Here is a 22,720-nt window from a genome sequence, read left to right as displayed (position 1 = left end):
AGAAAGGCTCAAGTTGAGGACCAGACTGGATTTTTCACTTGCCTCTCCCAGGAAGTTGCACACACAGCAGGTTGGACACTTTATTGGTCCTTCCCCACTGGTGAACTCTGATCAGAAATACCTGATCAGCAAGGGTCAGACTAGGGCTGGGCTGACTTTCTTTCTTTCTTTTTTCAAGTAGGCTCCCACGGGGTGCCCTGAACTGGCTTGAACTCACAACTCTGAGATCAAGACCTGAGTTGAGATAAAGAGTCAGACGCTTAGCCAGCTGAGCCACCCAGGCACCCCCAGGCTGAGTTTCTCTAAGTAGATCAGTTGTCCATTACTAGGACTCGGGGTTCCTCAGATTAGATCCCAAGCTGTACGGTAAGCTTCAGTTGGCGGCATATGGCCTGCAGGTCACACTTTGTACATAGGTGCTAAATGGTCAAGATTGCAAAAATCTGTCAGAAAGAATTTTGCAATGCCTCATGAAATATTTACAAAGTCTCATGAAGCTAATGATTCACCCCAATCAATTGACTTAGGTGACTTGCATTGTCCTATAAAGTAAAAACAGTCCTCTGGGTCTCCTTTGTTCTTTATTCTTTTCTTAAGATTTTATTTATTTATTTGAAAGAGAGAGAGGGAGAGCACAGAGGGAGAAGCAGGGTCCCCACTGAGCGGAGTGCCCTATGTGGATGGAGCTCGATCCCAGGACCCAGGGATCATGACCTGAGCCTAACCCAGAGCTTTAATCAGCTGAGCTACCCAGGTGCCCCACGTGTCTCCTTTGTCCTTAATGCTCTGCTACAAACACTCCCTCACTTCTAACACCAGGTGTGTGGGTTCTCCTTATATCAAGCAGTTCTGGAACACAAGACTCCCTCCATCCCAACCCCCAACACAGGGGGCCGATCTCCAGTCTAGGTTGTCAACTGTGTTTCTGACCCACCAGCTATAGATTGGAGGGTCTCCCAGGCCCTCCTCAGGTTCTCTTCATTTACTAGAATGGCTCACACACCTCAAGAAAAATGTCCTTGCTGGGTTACTGATTTATTAGAAAAGGCTCTAACTCAGGAACAACCAGATGCATAGGGTAAGGTATGGGTCGTATTGGGCAATGACAGGCCAGCCCAGAATGTGCCACTCTGGCGTATTGATTATTTTAAATAAAAATGACTTAAGAAGTAGCTAAGGCAAAAAAATAGTCTGACCTTTCCACTCCCCTTTGTCACCAGAAAGCAAGAAATAAAACTCCCATGTGAAAGGTACCCTCCCTCCACCAGGAGGTAAAGAGGCCTCCTTAGCATCAGAGATAGGAAATTTAGAGCCAAAAAGCTGGGTAAACAAACCTGTTTTTTTTGTTTTGTTTTGTTTTTGTTTTTTTACATATTTACCACCCTTTAAGCCTTTTGTTTAGAATTCCTTACTAAATGGAGCTCTCAAAGTTAAGTTTTTCTCTGTCAATTCCTTACAGATTTCTCTTTGTCTAAGATGTATAAAATCTGCCTGCCTTTTTCATTTCTTTGGGTCTCAATTTCATTATTGGGCCTCTGTGCACATGTAATAGAACTTTGATTTTGTCTCTTGCTAATAGGACTCATGTCAATTTCAATTTTTTTTAAAGATTTTATTTATTTGTTTGAGAGCGAGAGCGCATGCCCATGAGCAGGGCGGAGGGGCAGAGGGAGAAGCAGACTCCCTGCTGAGCAGGGCGCCCCACTAGGGTCTCCATCCCAGGACCCCAGAATCGTGCCCCGAGACAAAGGCAGATGCCTAACCAACAAGCCACCTAGGTGTTCCCATGTCAATTAAATTTTTAAGCCACCTGGAAGACCTTGAGGGAAGGAGGAGAAGTTTTTCCTCCCCTAAAAGGGAAAGGGTGCAAAGCCCTTGTGCCCTCTGTGGGAGTGGCCCTCCTCTCCCAGCATCTCCGTGTGGTCACCAACCCAGAAGGCCTCCGAACCCTGTCCTTTTATTTTTTTTTCCTGTTTTTAAGGTTCCACTACAGCAAATTGGTTAGAGCATTAGTCATTAGTCACTATTAACTCAATCTCCAGCTGAAATTGCAACCCACTAATTATTTGGTTGGTTCCCCTGGCAACCATTCCTCATTCTTAGGGGCTTTCCAAAGTCACTGCACTAACATCAACTCAGGTGTGGTGGAACAGGGCTTGTTATGGGTCCAAAAGACATATTTTTCACTCTGTCACTTAGGAAGTTCCCAGGGTTTTAGAAACTGTGCCAGAAATAAGGATAAGACCAAAAGGATGTTTCTTATTGTAAATCATAATATGATATCACATAAGCTGACCCCTCGCACATTTAAATTATTTTTGTTTAAACTTTGTTATTATTTTTTTGTCTAGATTTGTATATGGTAAAGCCTGAGTAAGAAGATCTAAATAGTGCGCTTAGGTCCTTCACGGACAGTAATAACTCCTTACACTCATTGAAATAAATTTCTAGGCCACTCCTGCCTGGGGTGCCATGTTAGCAAACTGTTTTAGAAAAATTTCATGTTTTTGTAAATGTTCCACTTGAGTGGGCACACGATGTGCCAGTCAACCGTCCCCAGGTGCTAAGCCAGCTCTGCGCTCCACACTTATTTCCTTGCTCCTTCTCATCCTAAAGAGGTGTGACTCTGTGACCCAGCCAGTCAGATGTTTTCTATTTTTCTCCTCTTTTTCTTTATCCTATAAAAGCTTGCTGCCTTCTGCCTTGCTTTGCACTTTTCCCAATGGTGAAGGTCTACTTCATGTATTTAAGTCTGTGTCACCTAAATTATTTTCTTCATCATTTTTCATATATTTGAATTAAGTGCATTTTTTAAAATCCATTTTCAGGGACACCTGGGTGGCTCAGTTGGTTACACAACCAACTTTCGATTTTGGCTTGGGTTGTGATCTCGGGGTCACAAGATTCAGCTCTGTTTCAGGCTCCGTGCTGGGCCAGAGCCTGCTTGCGATTCTTTCTCCCTACCTCCCTCTGCCCTTCACCCCTGCTCTCTCTCTCTCACTCTCGCTTTTTTTTTTTTAAAGAGATTTTTATTTATTTATTTGACACAGAGAGAGAGATCACAAGTAGGCAGAGAGAGGCGGAAGCAGGCTCCCCTGCCGAGCAGAGAGCCCTATGTGGGACCCGATCCCTGGACCCTGAAATCATGACCTGAGCCGAAGGCAGCTTAACCCACTGAGCCACCCAGGCGCCCCTCCCCCCTCAAAAAAGAAAAAAAATCCATTTTCAAAAAAATATATCTGTAGATAGTGGAGATGGTAATGTCTGACTATGGGAAAATATTTTTTTTTTTTTTTAAAGATTTTATTTATTTATTTGACAGAGAGAGATTACAAGTAGGCAGAGAGAGAGAGGAGGAAGCAGGCTCCCCGCTGAGCAGAGAGCCCGACGCGGGACTCGATCCCAGGACCCTGAGATCACGACCCGAGCCGAAGGCAGCGGCCCAACCCACTGAGCCACCCAGGCGCCCCGGGAAAATATTTCTGATTACAAATAAAAATGATTTCTCTGGAAGAGTCAAGCTGAGCAAATGTTGATCTTAATCTATAGCTTGGATAGATGGCCTTATGTATGAGCAGTGGCAAGGAACACAGGCAGAAGGAAAGGAAATCGGATGTGGATCGAAGTTCCAAGGGGACTCGGGAGAACTGCCTTGGTGACAGAGGCTGACTCTGGATGCGCAGCAGGTGGGTGGCAAGCTCACAGGCCGTGGAGGCGTGGCTGGCACTGGACTATCTATTTCACTGATGGAACGCAACCCTGAAGAAGTCAAGTGACACTTAGTCCTTGGGCGTCGAGTAGGCAGATGAAGTATGTCTGCTGTTCAGGACATCCTAGGCATTCAGGAAGCATGCCACTGTACTGTGGTTCTCTAGCCACCAGAGAATGTTTTGCTTCTAAAGAAGACTGATTTGAGCAACTTCATACAAAAGCATTCAGAGGCAGGTTGAGCCCCAGTTAGAAGGAGAGAAACTGTGCAAAATTTGGAAGAGGGACAAAACTCATTCCCATCCATCCATGCATCCATGCATCCATGCATCCATCCACCCACCTGTCCATTTTAATTGCTTATTTGCTTGATTAATTCAACACATATTTATTGAGCCCCTTTTTCGCACCACATATTGACTTAGGTGCTGAGGATAAAATGGAGAGCAAAACAGATAGGGTCTCTGTCTTCCTGGCACTTACAGTCTAATGGGTGCGATAGAGATAATTAATAATCATAAATGCATGATTACAAAGTACGAGATGGGTCTGAAGCAAAGACACACAGTACAGTGAAAAAAATAATAGGACACGACCTCGTCTGAGGATCAGGGCAGCTCCCCTGATGAAGAGGTGTTTGAGCTGAGATCTGAAAGAGGAGAAGACTTTACCAGGTGAAGAATGGGAGGACAGTGGGTCAGCTTGTGCAAGGACCAATTGTAGGTATTCCAAATTCTGCATTCAGGTTGGTGGGTGGGGTGAAATCAGCCACCCTGGGAGTATTTGCACTATGGAAATTTGCAAGCACCGCAAACAGGACTTTCTTTTGGAAGGCCAGTTGTGAGACATTTGCTGGCATCCCCTTGGGAGGAGGTGGATTGCAAGTGATGTGTGTATTAATTACTCCCTAGAACTCAGGTGCTGTATTAGGTACTGGATATATTATGTCACTTGATGCCCACACGAACTCTGTGTAGTAGAAATATTTACCCAGGACATAGAGTGGGACTTTAAGAGAGTGAATTTCCCAAACTGTTGAGCTAGAGAGTGGACCAGGTCATATTCGAACCCCAGTCTGTTAGGCTTTAAATAAGCAAAAAAGACTTATTGAGAGGAACCCTTGTAAATGGTTCATCCACTTTTGGAGTGTGTAATTTTCAGAAGTTAAAAAACAACTTTTTTTTGCAAATGCAGAATGGATACCTGTCAATGATTTAATCATCTCATTAATCAGTGAGGGAACCAGTACAACGATCAGGGCAGTTCAAAGAGCATTTATGGAACTGGGTATTCATAGGCAGTTAAAGAAAGAAATCTTTGAATAGATGATCTAGGTTAGAAGCAAAATTGATTAATGTTTTACAGGGCAATATACCATAACCTTTGGGATTATCTCTTCTACTAGAGAGAAATCATTTGCATCTTTATTGGACATAAAAAAGTTAACATAACTTTGCAGAATATGAGCCTCTAATTAAAAGTAAATAGAAAAGTCAGAAAATGGTAAATTCTCCCAGAAAATGAAATGATCTTTGAGGGGATTGTTAAACAATGCTTCTGTGGGACATCGAAAGGGTATGCATGTATTCTTTTGGCCTTATTTCTCTGTTTTGTGTAATTATTCTTAAGTGTGAGCAGGTAACTCTCATTTTCACCTGTATGTCTAACTTTAGGGTGACACAGGACACACTATCCCAAAACACGGCACCCTGGCTCATTGAATACCTTAAACTGGAAGGATCTGGGAAAATGGCAGATGTAGGAAGGTCACTCTGATTTCCCCCAACTCCTTGCCCCTTCCCTGAAATAGGTGACGAATCTCCCATGCGAAGGATACCCTGTCTGCACCAGGAGAAAGGAAGACAGCATCATCACCAAAGACAGGGAATGTGAGGCTTCGAAGTCTGTACAAACCAGCCTTGTTAAACTAACCCTTACCTTCCTAGCTCCTTCACCATTTATAACCCCTAGTCCAGACCTCTCTGTCTTGTCAGTTCTTTACATGTGCATTGTTTCTTTGTCCAGGATGTATAAAGCTTCCTGCTCCTGTCCCTTCTTCAGGCTTTCATTCTCTTGTAAAGGCTCCTGTGTGTGTGTAAAAATGCAACAAAATGTGCACACTTTTCTCCTATTAATCTGGCTTTGTCAGGTTAATTTTCAGCCTCTGCCAGGAACCTTGAAGGGGGTGAGGAAAAATTTTCCTTTTCTGTAGGGATATGTACTTAACTGCGGGGACTCCAGAACAAAGATCTGCCCTGGTTCAGTCCCTTAGTTGCTGTGTGGCTTTGGGCAAATTAAGTAACCTCTGTTCCTCAATTCCCTCATCTGTGTAATGAGGGTAATAAGAACTCTACCTTTCTCCTAGGCTGCTGAGAGGGTTAAGAGGTGATGGCGGCTTGGATTCCTGTGGACCTGTCCAGGCTTCTCCTGCTGGTCTTTACCCACAGCTCTTTTCTGTTTCCAAGGAAGAGTCAGCAGGTGAGCTAAAGCACGTTGATGACCCTTTGAGGTGGGAAGCTGAGAAATAAAAGGGGAGGAATGTGAGAGTAGAGGGTTTTTTATTGGCCATGTTGATGATGCATTAGCAAAATATAACTCCAAAAGAAAAGCCAACAGTGGGACATAGGGATACAGTTAAATAGCAGCTTGCTAGGGTACAGTGTTGGGGTCTTGGAGTCCCCACGCCTAAGTAGCTAATTTCTTCACCTGGTTCTGGACAGTTAATAAAATAAAGAGTGAAGACCGAGTCCAAAACACTCATTTCACTATAGATAGAAGTTAAGCGAGGATGTACGGGTCTACAATTATAATAAAAAATTGGTTAAATAACAGACTAAGATAATTTATTTTTATAATTTCTGGCTTTATTTCTCAAGTTCCCATCATCATAAAACCCAGATACTCTCCCCGGACTAGTTACTATGAAATTTCGATTCCCATAAAATGGTTTACTTACGGTGACTTTTTCATGACGCCTCTTGTTTTTCAAGAACTGGGGTCATGGCACGTGATGAGCTCGGAATTTAGAAGTCTATTCATGGTGTAGGAAGGAGGTGTCTGGCTTGGAGCTTCTTCCATAAAGCAAATCAAGGTGGTAAGAAGTGAATGGAAGTGTTTGCTCTCAAGGCCACTGGTGAGGAGGGATGGGCATTAGGGTTGCGTATGTTTGGCTTCAAATCTCTGTTCTGTGACCCAGGGAAAGTACTTAACTTCTCTGAGTGTGATTTCTCATCTAAAAATTAATATGTGGAAAAAATCACATTATATCATGTAATGAGCTAATAAAGACATCTCAGCTCTGCTTTCTTCCTCAAGAGCTTGGGCACAGATGACTAAACATGACATTGCTATAGTGGGTCACTTTTAGTTGGATTTGAAGATCTGTAGTTAGGTGTCTCTTCTACTGGGTGATGTTGTTAGTAAAAAGGTAGACTCATCAAGTCATGTCAGGAGCTCCACTCCTAATGACTGAGAACAATTCCTCCTTGGCTGATGTTCACCTGTTGCCTTCTGGAAGGTCCATCTGGCTGTGGTGGTGGTGGCAGTTGTGGTGGTGGCAGTGGGCCTCAGGGATTTGGTGGGGGTCACAAGGACAAAAGAGTGATCCCAGCTGGAAAGTGCTACCAGAGAATTCATGGAGACCCCAGGCCATGTTTTCTGATGAGGCAAAGGGGAAAAGAGCTAGTATTGGTTTCAAATTCTTTAATTCAGAAAACTGAAAATGTCTTCAGACTCTTCAGCTATTAATGGTCAAATAACTGTGTATCTAAAACCCTATATTGTCTGCCGTGCACTTTTCCCTCATCTTCTGGATGAGGATACTGAGGGTGAGAGAGTCACTTGGCCAAGCCCTCCCCGCTCGTGCAGAACTGGGTCTATCATCCAGATCAAATTCTAGACTTAGTGCTTTCAACCAGTACCCAGGGGTCCCAGTTACTGTAGTTTACTGCAGTTGCCATATGGATTGCCTGCTGTTGGTGCACTGTCCTTGTTCATTTACGCGGCTGAGGTCATCTGAGGAAATGTCTCCTGTTGGCAGGAGGAAGCATGTGGGTAGAAGAGGACAGACAAGAAGTGTCGGTGGGTGAGGCCACTGCTGAATCAACAATCCTTTATTTGGCAGCACTTGGTGTCAGGCAGTGTTTTAGCTGAACCAGATTCGGTTCCTCTCGGTAATTCACCATTAGGAGACAGATTCAAAAAGAATGTTACAGTTGATCCATCATCAGTGCACCCTGCACAGTCAAAAAATCTGCATAACCTCTGACACCCCCCACCCCCCAAACTCAACAGTACTGTTACACTAGTAACTTACTGCTGGCCGGAAGCCTCATGTGTTTTGTGTGTTGTTTGTATGATACACTGTATTCCTACAATAGAATCAGCTAGAGGAAAGAAAGTGTTACTATGGAAGTCATAAGGAAGAGAAAATACAGTTATGGGCTCTACTGTATTTATCGAGGAAAGAAATCCATGCTTGAGTAGACCCAGTCCCTGCAAACCTGTGACGTTCGAGGGTCAGCTGTGTAGGCGACAGTGAGGAAAGGGCAATGACAAAGCAGGGCATGGGGTGAAGTCCTTACAAAGTGGGGGTCAGCCCTGCTCTGAGGATCCAGGGAAGGCTTCACCGGAGATCACCGAGCCCTCTCTCGAAAGGCAGCGGGAGTTTGATTCCCAGCGGAGGCAATGTCTCGCGCTGAAGTGAGGAGGTGCGGTGCGGTTCAGAGGCTGGTGGTCTTGGCGGGGAGGGGTGGAGTGGGGCTGGGAAGCTGCGGGCCGGGATTCCGGCCATTAGGCAAATGGGCCCAGATCACGAAGGGTTCCTTTTCCAGGCTAAGGAATTTGGGCCACTATCTCTGATGAAGGAGACACTTCCAAGGATTTTAAACTGGAAAGCCACGTGTCTGCACCGGATCCTTTTTGTCTGTCCTGCCACAGTCTTTGCTGTCTGTCTGCACGGTTGGAGGCTGACCGCCATGGACAGCATCGGTCCGTCTGTCAGTTCCCTAGGAGTGCCGTGAGAAAGTGTCACAAACCAAGTGGGTTATTCGTTCCCAGTTTTGGAGGCTAGAAGTCTGGAATCCGGGTGTCGGCAGGGTTGGTTCCCTGTGGAGTTTCTGTGGGAGAATCCGTTCATGCCGCTTCCCTAGCAGCCGTCTGGGGGAGCCTTGCGGGTGCGTCGCTCCAACCTCTGCCTGTCTTCACTTGGCATTTTCTACTACGTCTCTGTGTGTGTCGTCTTCTCCTTTTATAAGACACCAGTCATACGGGATCTAGCTCGCCCTGCTGCAGCATGAGCTCATCTTAAATTAATGACATTTACAAAGATCCTATTTCCGAATAAGGTAAGGTACCACAGGTTAGGACTTGAATGTATGTTTTTGAGGGAGACAATTCAGACTACAACAGTTGGCAACCTTGCCCTTTCCGTTTTGGTTGGGTTAGGCCATTGGGGAGCATGGGCAGGGGATGAGAGGGACGGAAGGAAATAAAGTTAGAGGATTTATTCCCAAGCTCTGTACTTTTGGGGTCACCACAGACTGCCTTCATCTGTCAGCTGAAGATCGTAACCCTTGAGAGGTGGCCCTCTCCACTCTCTCTCTTTCTCATTCATCATTGTTTTCTCCTCTTGCCTCATTAGGCCCAGGAATGGTAAAAATATCTCAGTTACTAGCTGGGAGTATTTTATTATCCCTATGATTTCCCTACCCTCTGCCCAAACCGTTTGTAATAATCTCCGTGTCAAAATGTCCACAAATTACCTAATTTGAGTTTCGTCTTATTCCTACCGAGATCTTGATGGCAATAGTGATGCTATTTTTATTTTAGCATAGTTGCTTAGGTAGCAGAGTAGAATATGGATAGGAAAAGGAGCAAGAAAGGAGGCACTGAGACTAGAGAGAAAGGACAGTACAGTAATTCAGGTAAGAAATGACCGGACCTGAGCTTGGATGATAGCAGGTAAGACAGAGAGGAGAGGAGGAGGCACAGAGTACTGGAGATAGAATTAATGCGGCTGGGCACGACTCCCGTGATTACTGAGATTCGTCCTCACCAAATACGCATTAGGTAAGGGGAAATTCTATGCTGTAGATGATCTCGTACTGGTTTCAAAAAAAGGGAAGGTTTACAGATCAGTACAAGAGAGGCAAGGAGGATAGGTGCCCCCCAAACTTTTAAATAATGTGACATGGAGGCAGGCTTGGTGGAATCAGGAACAATTCGAGTTTTTAAGGGTTTCAGTGTCCTGTCCCACTGGGTCAGGATGGCATTTCTGGCTCCATCCCATTTTCCAGGGCCCATGAGGCGGTATTGGTAAGGAGTGCATGGTCCAAAGAAAACTTCCCAGGCTAGTCTGGGATCCTTGAGGAACAGAAGAGGGACACTGGGCTTGGCGCCTATGCATGCAGCAAGGTCATCCAGGTACTGAATGAACTCAAGTTTGTCTTCACTGGTGTCTTTCATCACACCCCTGAGAGGAAAAAAGATGGACCATTTTCCATTTTCAAGTTATAAGTCACCCCTCCTCCCACCGTTTTACTTCTTCTTATCGGGGTCAAACCATGTTTGGGAATGTTTTTCTACATTGCAAAGGAAAAAAGTGAGAGGAGTTTATCTACAAAGGGTATTGGTGAGGATAATTTATTTTATTAAAGGGTATGGTAAAAGGAGGCCACTGGACAGGGGCTCCAGATCATGGTTTGGGTTGTTGAATTTGATATGAGGTAAAAATCTGGTCAGTCCAAATACAACAGTTGAATGAATGAACATGATCAGAAAGCATCGATATGGCCGCCTACTTTTTTATGTTAATTTTGAGTTGAGGCGGTCATCTGTGGTGTAACAGCCCTGAACATGATGCAGACCCGAGTACTGTATATGAAAGTTTATTCCTACCTATTGCGGCTGTTAGTAAACTTTCATAAGGTCCCTATGTCATTCATTCATTCATGTATTCTTTCGATAAATAAATATTAAGCGTCCATCCTGTGACAGGCACCATCCTAGGTGCTAGGGGGCCAGCAGCGAATAAAACAAAGTCCTTGTCATCAAAGAACTTACATTCTAGTGAGGAAATTAACAGCCAGGACGCCTGGGTGGCTCAGTGGGTTAAGCGTCTGCCTTCAGCTCAGGTCAGGATCCCAGGGTCCTGGGATCGAGCCCCGCATCGGGCTCCCTGCTCAGCGGGGAGCCTGTTTCTCCCTCTCCCGATGCTCTCCCCCTCCCCCACCCCCTTGGGCTCTTCTGCTCTCACTTGCTCACATTCTCTCCCTCAAATAAATAAAATTAAAAAAAAATTACCACGCCCCCCCCCGAGCCAAATAGATATGTAATAAGTCAGGTGGTCATAGGTATTATCAAGTAACGTAAAGGCAGGGAGGGGGACGAGGCACTGCAGGCACTGGCTGGGCTGCCGTGTTCAGGCAGTGTTGTCAGAGAAGGCTTCTCTCTTACGAGGTCGGTGTGACCGCCGGGAGCTCTCTGGTGGGGAGAGCATCCCGAGCAGAGGTTCGGAGGGGCTGTGCCTGGCCTGTTTGCGGACCAGCGAGGAGGCTGGGGCGACTGGAGGAGTGTGGGTGAGCTGGGGGGACGGAAGGCGGCGGCCCAGAGCCAGCTGGAAGCTGTGGAGGGCCGCAGGCTTGCAGGGAAGTTTCTGGGAGTGAAATGGGAAGCAGTCAGAGGGCTCCGAACAGAAGAGCCGTCGGTGTTGCTCACTCCTGCTGCGGTATCAAGATCTGACTGTAGGACAGAGTGGACGCGGGGAGCAGAGCAGGGGCGACAGCCGGGGTCCTGGTGAGACATGACGGCGGCCTGGTCTGGGGTGGCTGTGGGGGTAGCCGGAAGGGTCTGGATTCTGGATTTGTTTGAAGGTAGGTGCTGGCGGTGTTTGCTGATGTGGGGTCCGAGAGAAAAAGAGGAGAAAAGGACGGCTCTGGGGCTCTCGGTGGACCGACTGGGATGAGCAGCCAGAGACGAGGGGAGAAGCGCCCACGAGCCCGCGGGCGAGATGGCTGGGCCAGGGGTGGGGGCGAGCGTGCGTGCGTAGACACACTCGCTCGATTTGAGAGACCCCAGTGGTGCCCAAGTGGACATACCTGGAGGGACTTGGATTAGGAGTGGGAATTCTGGGGGGAGAGACGGAAGCTGGAAGCCACGCTGTATGATGGCATTTAAAGCCACAGGCCGGGACGAGGCCCCGAGGGGTGAGTTAGAGGAGGTGAGAAGAGGTCTGAGGAGTCAGGCCGGGCTTCGCCAGTTGTCAGGAGCAAGGAGGAGGCCCACCAGTAAATTCAGAGAAAGAGCAGCCCGAGAGGTAGGAGGAGAGCCAAGACCCAGTGGAGTTCCGGGGGCCGGGGCGCCCACGCCTGCCGTCTGCTGGGGGCCGGGCTCGGAGTTCTGCTGAGGTGACGCGGCGGGTGACCCCACGCACACATCTCAGGCCACAGATCTAGTTGGTAGAAGAGTTAAGTTTGAAAACCTATTCTTCTGACTCTAGCGCAGTGACCTCCAGCCTGCCATAGTGCTTCTCTAGGAATGGGTTGCGTGTGTGTGTGTGTGTGTGTGTGTGTGTGTGTGTAAGGAAATACCCTGGTAGGTTTTCCTGGAATGAGCTGCATGTCATGTCCTACCTTTCTGTGAGCTGCTCCTTTTTAGTAGCCTCGGCCATCAACTTCTGGGATGGAGGTATCCGACAGAGTCCTGTGAGGACAATCGGAAACACATCAATGTCACCTGTACCTTTTCCTTCAAGCTCTCCCCGCCCCGTTTCTGTCCCCCCCACTGCTCTATCCTTAGGACATGTAACACTCAAAGCTCAGCCTGCAATTAGAGGTCATCTCCGCAGGCAAAGTCCTCCTCCAGACCCAGTCACAAGCGTCCTCTCCTGCCCGCACATCGAGGATGGGCACCCCGTGGCCCCGCCCTCAGCGGCGCCGGCTCCAGCTGCGTTCTCTGCCCGTGTCCCGTAGATATTCATATACGATGTCTGTATTATGCAGTTTGTGTACACCTGTTTGTGTCCGTGCGTGTGAGACCCAGTCGCTGGTTCCGCGGAAATACTAGCAACGACCTTGTTTTTGTAAGCCTGCCTGCCGGTGTCTGGGCCTCGCGGAGGCTCTGACTGCTCCAGTGGTGAGAAGTGGCGTCTCAGCCTCCCACCTACACGGTCTCGGGGTGCGCGCTCCGCTCTCCTGGCTGGGAGCCGAGTGCTGACCCAGAGCGTGGGGTCCCCGTGTACTTGAGCTAGCTCTGCCTTCACTCTGTGCGCTCCTTGTCCCTTGCATCACTTTATCCGGTGAAGAGTGGGCAGGACCTTCCTTGGCAGTTCCCGGATTGCCCCCGAGGCTCTCTGGAGAAGCCTGGGAGTACCCGGGGGCTGTGAGCTAATCGTGCTTCATTTCGTCAGTGCTATCGTTCTGATAAGCGTTTTTGGGCTCATTATCAAACACTTAAAAAGCCCAAACAAAGTATCATCCCATACTTAAGAGTCTTCTGTGGTTTCACTATAATCGAATAATGCTGTCAAAGCTCTTTAATTGGCCTTAAACAAAAATTTGTGATCATTTAATGGAAGCGTGTGGCATTGGATGTCTATTACATTTGTACAGTGTGATAAAAGTCGACACGCCTTAAGACTGCATTATGTGCTATTTGTAAATTATTGGTGATTGTTTTGATTCATGAAGGACCCACTTCTGCTAAAGGACAGCTGATTAGTTCAGTAGTGATTCCTGTTTTTATTTAAAAAATCACGCAAGTGCAGTTCTTTAAAATGCGTACTCATCTCAAACTTGCCCTGCTTTAGAGAGGTATGAAAATAACAGCCAGAGAATGACGGCTGTCAATTAATAACCTTCACTGTGTGCCAAGCACGGTGCTGAGCGCGTGGCAGACATCCGTCCTACAACATTCTTGGGAAAGAGGTTTTACTATTCCTGTTGTTCTGTCCTGATGAAGGCTCTGAGCTTCAGAGAGGTCCTCACAAAGCTGATGAGTTTGAGTTGGGATCGGACCCCAGTAGCTCTGACTCCCATCATTTGTGCTCTTACAGTGAAAGTGGACAGTTTAGTGTCCAGTACCTAAAAAAAATTTTTATAGGCATTTCTCAAAGGTTACCATCTCCTTAGAACTCAGCTTTATTCACAGTGTGCATTAGTCCAATAACTTTCTTCGGAAGTGGTTCAAAATTCTACTTCTAGAAATAAATGATAAGATTAGAAGCAGGGGCACCTGGGTGGCTCAGTGGGTTAAAGCCTCTGCCTTAGGCTCAGGTCATGATTCCAGGCTCCTGGGATCGAGCCCCGCATCCGGCTCTCTGCTCTGCAGGGAGCCTGCTTCCTCCTCTCTCTCCACCTGCCTCTCTGCCTACTTGTGATCTCTGCCTGTCAAATAAAATCTTAAAAAAGAAAAAAAAAAAAGATTTAGAAGTAAATAAACCAGACTAGACTTGAGTAGAACAGAATCAGGGATCCCGAAGCTTCAGTAATTTCATTGAATCTGAGAGATGGGATTATATGTTGTTGTCCAAATTTACTCCACCCAGAGAATCAGAAACCTTTTCTCCACTCTGTCGTGTTAGCAACACGAGCACACCCACCGGATAATATCACCCACAGGTGAAGTTAAGTAACCATTAAACTCTTGATATTTTATATTACTTTAGCTTACATCTGTGCCGCTTGGGCTAAATCACAAGGCACTCATTTGAAGACTCAGATGGTCGGTCACATAGTGCTTTAAAGAGAGTCAAGTACCTTTGAATACTCTCGTGGCCCAGCGTGCTTGGAGCTCCGTGCCCGCCAAGATGGATCCTTTAAGGCTGATGAAGCCAATGAGAGCTAGCGTTGCTCTCTCTAGGTTTGAAGGAAAGACCCGCTTATATAGGAATATCTTCTTTGTACTGAGGCTTTTAAGAGGTTCTTCGAGAAAGGGAAAAGAAAATGTGTATCCTGTCGCAAAGATCACAATATCGATGTTTTCTTCCACGGTTCCGTCTTCAAAGAGAGCAGAGGTTTCTGTAAACTCCTTCACGCCGGTTTTCATGGTGACTGTCCCACAAAGGATACAGGTCGGCAGTTCGTCATTCACAATGAATTTTGGTATTTTCCTTTGACACAGAAGAGAAAATTATTCATTGTACTTAGGCCTATGAGATACCGGAGTGAACTCTTCATTTGGTCAACTGAAGGAAGAGTGTCTGTCAAGCATAGGGAGTGAATTGACCAATGTCTAGTTCAAAGTTGCCTCTCCAACTTTGTTGCAATAACACGTTTTGTCCTCTTACTTCTGGTAGAAGGCATGTCAACAATGTTTACACCTATTCTTTCCTGCTTGGGGTTTAAAATTCTCTTGATACTAATTTCTGGAGCAATGCTTTCCTCGAAGCATCAGGATTGAGTAGGCAACAATCCATTTAATAATCATTTTTTGGTCTCACCTCACCCAGGCCTCAAAAAATTGACAAGAGGCAAAGAGGAAGTTACCAAGAAATTTTTGGATAAAAATAAAAAAAAAATCTGAATCCATTTATGCTGACAAGTATTTTCATTATGAACATCATTCTGTCTAATCACAGCAGACATAATGTCTTTGTAAAATAGACATTTGGGGGCACCTGGGTGGCTCAGTCAGTTAAGTGACTGATTCTTGATTTGGGTTCACATCATGGTCTCAGGGTCATATGGTCATATGGTCATCCCAAAGTCATCTCATGGTCATCAGGGTCATATGGTCAACCCAAAGGGGGCTGTGGATCAGGCTGCAAAGTCGAGCCTGCTGGACAGTCTCTCTCTCCCTCTCCTCCTGCCCCTTTCTCCCTCCCCTGCTCACACATGCCCACACACACTTTCTCACTCTCTCTCTCAAAAAAAACAAAAAACAAATCATCCATTGCCATTAATTTTCTTTATAAGTTGAGAGCTGTCTTACCAAAGAAAAATATTTGGGTCAAGCATAAAATAAAAGGCACCTTTAATGACCTTATATTCATTATATATCATTATATATAATGATATATAATGAATATTATAATATATAATGAATATATTATATATAATATATATAAATATTCATTTCAATATTCATTTCTCTTGCAATGTGCAACTTTATAGAGATGTATATTAAAACATGTAATTCTAGGAATTCCTGTTGGAAATGCACCCTCTAATCATCTAGCCAGAGACAACATTGATGAAAAGTTATATGTACTTTTGATGCTGCAAATATTCCATGTGTACACCATAGCCATTCCAAAATTCCTGAAAGCCAATTTTAATTTCTTGATTTTTAAGCTTGAAATGAAAAGTTTTTATCTTCATTTTCTTCTAGCCTAATGAATTCCTACTTTTGTTACCAGACAGAGAATATTCCCATCTCAAGGACTGCTGTGGTACCTGATGGACATTGTCTTAATTAAGGAGCTAAGGGGGCGCCTGGGTGGCTCAGTGGGTTAAGCCTCTGTCTTCGGTTCGCTCAGGTCATGATCTCAGGGTCCTGGGATCAAGCCCCGCTTTGGGTTCTTTTGCTCAGCAGGGAGCCTGCCTCTCTGCCTACTTGTGATCTCTCTGTCAAATACGCAAATAACATCTAAAAAAGAATTAAGGAGCTAAGGTCAGAACAGAATAAACAAAGGCAGCATTATAATTATTGAAGATTTTGAGTTCTGAATAAAAGAGAATGAAAAATAATTTTCCCATTAAATAAAAAAAATTTAAGTACCCCTTTGTAATACTTAATCCATAATTCTCATGGTTAAATCTTTTATTCAGTTGCCTCTGTTGAATCCAGTTTAGTACACGCGAGGGCAGAACTTGTGTGATAAAATTAAGGCATCTTCTTGTAATCACCATATTAAATGGGTAGCCCCCATCTGAAGAGCGGTGGAGAACCCAGGCACCAGTCCTGGTACTGAGAAGTACCTAAAAAGTAAGGCAGGATAAATATAGGGACATCGTCTTGTAGTATTTTTCCTTCCTGTGCTTCAAACGTTCTTATAACATCTGACCCTTTTTTTTTTAAGTTTTTAATTTTAATTCCAGTTAGTTAACCTACAGTGCTCTATTAGTTTTGGGTGCACAATATAGTGATGCAGTATTTCCATACAGTACCCAGCACCCATCGCAAGGGGTGCATACCTTCATCCCCACGACCTGTTTCACCCATCCCCCCATCCACTTCCCTCTGGGAACCACCAGTTTGTTCTTTATAGTTAGGAGTCTGTTTCTTGATTTGTCTCTCTTTTCCACTCTTATTTTTTCCCCCATTTTTTGTTTGTTTGTTTCTTAAATTCCACATGTGGCTGAAATCATATGGTATTTGGCTTTTCCTGACTGACTCATTTTGCTTAGCCTTATACTCTCTAGCTCCATACATGTTGCTGCAAACGGCAAGATTTCATTCCTAACATCTGTTCCTAACTGGTAGATTTGTACACAGATCTATAAATGACTTTCTGCTGTTGCCATTGTAGGTATGCACTATTCATCAGGCAGTTTTTTTCCCCATCTAAGTAATATCGAATTTAAAGTGATGTTTTGGGAGAGCTATTTTAATTGGGTTAAATCAAAATCTCTTCTTTCCAAATAGAATCACTGTCCTATAATTTATGTTAAAGTGGAGCAGATTTCTAATTTGTGAATCTGTGCTTGGACTTTCTAAAATCATTAAATATACTTCGTGGCAGAGTAAAGGTTGCTTTTCTTTTAAAACAAATGTGGTCAGAAAAAACCTTCCCTTTTCTAACTTTATATGGGAGTTTTGCCAGAATCGCAGAGGGAAAGTGTAAAAGAAAGATAATTGGTCTGGGTGGAATGAATGGCCCATTTGGTCTTGTTTTTGAAACTGTTACCTCTGAAAAGTCCCTCCTGGTCTGACATCCATGGCGTTTCCTAGCTCCCTCTTGGAGATGGTTCACTCCTGTAACTGGTGGAATTTTTCACTCATGCTATGTTCAGATGATTTAGCAACTGGCCAATGTGTTTGTCATCATGTCTGCCTCTCTCCAGACACCAGAAATGACGATGGGGTGAGGGTGTGAATTCACCCGGGGGTACCTGCGCTGCCGTCCGACTCAGCTCCACGGCCACGTCTCCTGCAGTGTTCCCAAGACCGATCACTAACACACGTTTGCCTTGAAAGCCTTCTGGGCCCTTATACTCCTGACTGTGCAGGATCTGGCCTTTAAATTTATGAATACCTGAGGGGAAGGAGGGATCAGAAAATCAGAAGAATCTAAAGTTGTAATTCCCTAGGATGCAGGCATAGGGTCTGGAGGAAAAGGAAAGTTCCAGAAATACGTCAGCCTTCTGCTCCTGCTGCTCATTGAAGGAAGCAGAAGCAGCACACCATCTCCCTCTCCACCGGATTCTGGGAGCCCAGGTAGAGACTGAGCACGACCTGCAGGAGACTGACAAATGCGGGAGAATTCGTATGCCGCGCGAGTGCTCCCTTCGAAAGCAGTTACTTGGGGGGACTCGAGCTCACTGCAAACAAACCTCTCACGCACGATCCTGCACAGTGTAAGCAAGAATTAGACTGTATTTTACCCAACAGATATAGTCTGTAAGAATATGGCTTGTGTATATAACATATTTACAAACTGAATTTTAATTTATTTACAGTTTTCCACAGAAGAAATTTTGTGGCAAGTTCTCTTATACATAAAGTAATTCTTTTTGTGGTTTAGGCTTGCTACTTCTACTTAATGCTTATTTTACTTTATTCTTTATGATATGCTTAATGCTTTATTATACCCTATGCTTATTTATACTCCATTCTTATATTATTTATGTTTGGGTTACTACCAATCTTTCTAGTTCCGAACACTCTGTTCATAGCAGGACCATGATTATGGTATTGATGAACATGAGAAGGGATCTCAGAATATCTCTTGATTCATTTTTGGTAACTATCTTCTTGGCATCTAGAAAAAAGACATAAAGCACGGATTTGTGTAAATGAAGACGGGGAGTACCAGGAAGTAGAGGTGTTTGCAGTGGTGGCTGCAGCCTTGGGAATTCCGAGGCGGCAGAAGAACAAGAGGGATGGGGTCAGTGACCGTCGGACCCACAGGTGGGTGAGACGAAGGTCTGACAAGGAACCTGAAAGGGAAGCTTTCAAGTACTTCTGAAATTTTAAAATAAAAAGATGAAACTGGGGGTGTCTGGGGAGTACAGCTGGTTCAGCGTCTGACTCTTGGTTTCAGTGCAGGTTGTTTTCTTAGGGTTGTGAGATCTGGCTCCACGCTTGGAAGGGAAGCTAAGACTCTCTCTCTCTCTCTCTCTCTCTCTCTGCCCCTCCCCCACTCTTGCTCTAAAATATATAGAAATAGGGAAGCCTGAGTGGCTCAGTCAGTTAAGTGACTGACTTCGGCTCACGTCATGATTGCCGGGTCCTGGGATCAAGTCCTGTGTCAGGCTCCTTGCTCAGCGGGGAACCTGCTTCTCCCTCTGCCTGCTGCTCTCCCTCTCTCTCTGACAGATAAATAAATAAAATCTTAAAGAAATAAAATAAGTAGAAATAAATCTAAAAATAAAAAAATGAAACTGTCTCCCAGAATACATCATTCTCCTATCATACAATGATTGATTCATGTATTTAATAACATTTATTGCATCGGTAATATGTGTAATGCAGTATTTTAATTGGATTCTTTGCCTCCTAAGGCCCCCAAAGCTGGAAACTGAATACAATCCTGGCCATATTCCAAGGGATGTGTTAAGCCCACTATGCAGAATTTGCAAAGAATGTGTATGCAGATCCATTTTGGGATCCCTAGCCCCTCACTCACTTTGGGGGATTGGAGTCGAAGTAGCCGGGAGTTGGAAGTGGGAGAATTTCAGGAAAGGACGTAGAGTGCTGTGACGTTTTTTGTCCCTGGGACATGAAGGCAGGTTGGAGGGGCTGCAAGGAGACCACTGTGAGACCTTGACCCTTGGAGTCTATGAAGCTCGGGGCCTGGGGTTTGACCCAAACTTGACAGGCTGTGGCTGAGCTTGCCTGCAGGTGGGCCCAGCTGTCCTGAGTTCTTCCTCTCCAGTTCAACATTAGTCTTAAAACTACTTGTGAAAGATCCGTGGTGATTAGTGAAAAGCAGAAAAGGCTTCTTTTTTTTTTTTTTTTGAGACTCTTTTGAAGATTTAATTTAAAAATTTTTAAAAGATTTTATCCATTTGACAGAGAGAGACACAGCAAGAGGGGGAACATAAGCAGGGGAGTGGGAGAGGGAGAAGCAGGCTCCCTGCTGAATGGGGAGCCCGATGCAGGGCTCGATCCCAGGGCCCTGAGATCATGACCTGAGCCAAAGGCAGATGCTTAACAACTGAGCCACTTAGGTGCCCCACCAATATTTTATTAAAGAATTTTTTCTATTATTTGTCAGAAAGAGAGAGAGCACAAGCCAGAGGAGGAAGCAGGCTCCCCGCTCGATGGAGAGCCTGATGCCGGGCTTGATCCCAGGACTCCAAGATCACGACCTGAACTGAAGGCAGATGATTAACCAACTGAGCCACCCAGACGACCCACCAGAAAAGCCATCTTAAAAAGAGTAACCTTGGGGGGGCGCCTGGGTGGCTCAGTGGATTAAGCCGCTGCCTTTGGCTCGGGTCATGATCTCAGGGTCCTGGGATCGAGTCCCTCATCGAGCTCTCTGCTCAGTGGGGAGCCTGCTTCCTCCTCTCTGTCTCTCTGCCTGCCTCTCTGCCTACTTGTGATCTTTCTCTCTGTCAAATAAATAAAAATCTTTAAAACAAAAAAAAAAGAGTAACCTTGGGGCGCCTGGGTGGCTCAGTGAGTTAAAGCCTCTGCCTTCGGCTCATTTCCTGTCCCCTGGGTTGCCTGCAGCCCCTCCCCTTTCCCTATTAAGATGGTATGTAAACTCTCAAATCTCATAGCTTTTTTGGGTATTTATTATTTTCTATGATGCTCCGGATTGGTATTAAAAATTAATAAGTCTGTATACCTTTCTCCCTGTTAATCTATCAAGCTGAGGAAGGTAGAAGGAAAGTCTTTTTTTCCTTACAAAACAGAACTGCGCATTTTGCCATACATATACGCAAAATGGGGGTCTTTTTTTTTTTTTTTTTTTGACAATTCACCCACAGTTTTTTTTTTTTAAGATTTTATTTATTTGAGAGAGAGAGAGAGAGAGAGCAAGCGAGCATGAGAACAGGGTGAGGAGCAGAGGGAGAAGCAGGCTCCCTGTTGACAGGGAGTCCGACGTGGGGCTCTATCCCAGGGTCCTGAGATCATGACCTGAGCCAAAGCAGATGTCGCTTAATAACTGAGCCATCCAGGCACCCTATTTATTAATTTTTAAGGAGGCTCCACATGCAACGCGGGACTTGAACTCACGACCTTGAGATCAAGGGTCGCACACTCCACTGACTAAGCCAGCCAGGTGCCCGAGAGCTGGGAATTAAAATGCAAGTACTCTGATGCAAGATCCCGGACTTTTAACGTCCAGGTTATGCCCCGCTACCTTCCCTGTCTCTCTTCCAGTATCACTCTGTCATCGCTTCGTGCACGGTAAATTGCATCACTATTACTCAAAGAATGAATTCACGCTGCGGTTTAGCAGGAAGTTATACCCTTTACCAAAAAAATCTTAATGAACTGTGGTCAGCCAGGGACCTCCAGAGTTTTCTCTCAAGTCAGATTTGTAATAATCCTCCTGGAGATGGGAGTTACTCATCCCTGTCTTTATAGGTAAATCCACTCAGCTTAGAAAGGCTAAGTGATTTGCTTAAGGCCATATAATTAATAAGTGCCAGAGACAGGATTTAAATTCTGGTTTTATGACTCCCATTTGTGCTACCTTTCAAGCTGTTTTTCTCTCTCAAATGACTTAAGGGATTGAGTTTGCTCCGGAAATAGCAAGTAATTATATTTAATTTGGTACTAGTAATCCCCCCTCCCCCCCCCCGCCATTTCTTTTTCTGCAAAAGAGCAGGCAGAATTCTTTCATACCAACACCCTGAGCTAAGTCCCACTGAGCCCTCTGTTCAGGGTCCTGTGCTGGGCACTCCATGGCTAGCAGCTAGCTGATTTCATCCTCAAGCAACCCTAGGAAGAAAGTGCTGAGTGTTTCATTTTCCAGGGGGAGAAATAAGGACTTAGGACACACGGTTTGCCTGGGTGCCAAAGAAGTCAGAGGCATAGCCTGAACCTAGGTTGCCCATGGTAACCAGGGGGCAAGGCTGCCTCTGCTGGACAGTGGAAATGACTCTAAGGCTTTAGTTTCCATGAGAATCACATTGCTGGGGGAGTTTGTTAAACATTGGGATTCCAGGGGCCCACTTCTGGAGGTTGTTACTCTGTAATGCCACACGAACTTGCCTTTAAAATAAGCATCTCAGGTCTTGGCAGTGGTTAGGAAACCCTGAGCCGTGGTCATAGCCCACAGCTATCATCACACTAGTTCTTTTCTTTCAGGCTGTTTTCATAAGGCTGTTTGGTAACTAATTTCATTCAATAATCTCATATTAAACATAAACTATTGTCATGGAAAATGACCTCAAGGTTCAGCTTTCATTTTAACTGTATTTTGCTTTCTCTCTCTCATGCCCGTGTCTGGGGGGGAGGTGCCAGGGAATGGAGAACTGGGGACTATTGAGCACTTGTGGATCCATGTCCCCTCACTTGGGGACATTTAATGCCAGATAATAAATGCATCATTCGATGCCAAGGAAATGCAACATTCAGGGGAAAGAAATTTTCAGACAACTGGGCAATTTAACACAGAAACATCAAACATTTTTTTTTTTAACAGAAGTCTTTCTGAAGGTAATTATCTATTTTACGTCCTAAAAGTAGAACACACTGATAATTTAAAGTCATCCTTATAATCTTCAATTATTGCATCGTCCTCTTATTCAGTGACACCCTCAAAATCTGCCGAGGGGCACGGGACTTAGTTTGCCTTGTCACTAAATGTCTCTTTCTTCATCTCATACTTACTGCCCTAATGTTCTGGTTTGGGAAATCACAGCAACTGTCTTAGGGGAAGGATGACCAG

The 22,720-nt window shown here is 45.1% G+C and overlaps 1 protein-coding gene across 1 annotated transcript in view; it reads right to left on the bottom strand.

Annotated features, from left to right (window-relative positions):
- Positions 1-6,550: 6,550 nt before the first annotated feature.
- LOC309849551 (uncharacterized protein) overlaps positions 6,551-22,720 on the bottom strand; it is a 58,665-nt gene continuing 42,495 nt past the window's right edge. Inside the window, exons 17-21 of the mRNA XM_082702197.1 lie at positions 17,760-17,902; positions 16,426-16,625; positions 14,463-14,815; positions 12,339-12,408; positions 6,551-10,180 (exon numbers count right to left, since the gene is read on the bottom strand). Coding sequence (XP_082558323.1) covers positions 9,760-10,180; positions 12,339-12,408; positions 14,463-14,815; positions 16,426-16,625; positions 17,760-17,902 — 1,187 coding nt within the window. The 3' untranslated portion in view covers positions 6,551-9,759. The remainder of the gene's footprint in view (positions 10,181-12,338; positions 12,409-14,462; positions 14,816-16,425; positions 16,626-17,759; positions 17,903-22,720) is intronic.

Source organism: Mustela nivalis (assembly GCF_964662115.1).
Source record: "Mustela nivalis genome assembly, chromosome: 16".
NCBI lineage: Eukaryota > Metazoa > Chordata > Mammalia > Carnivora > Mustelidae > Mustela > Mustela nivalis.
The sequence above is the reverse complement of the archived record's forward strand: the minus strand, read 5'-3'. Positions and strand labels throughout refer to the sequence as shown.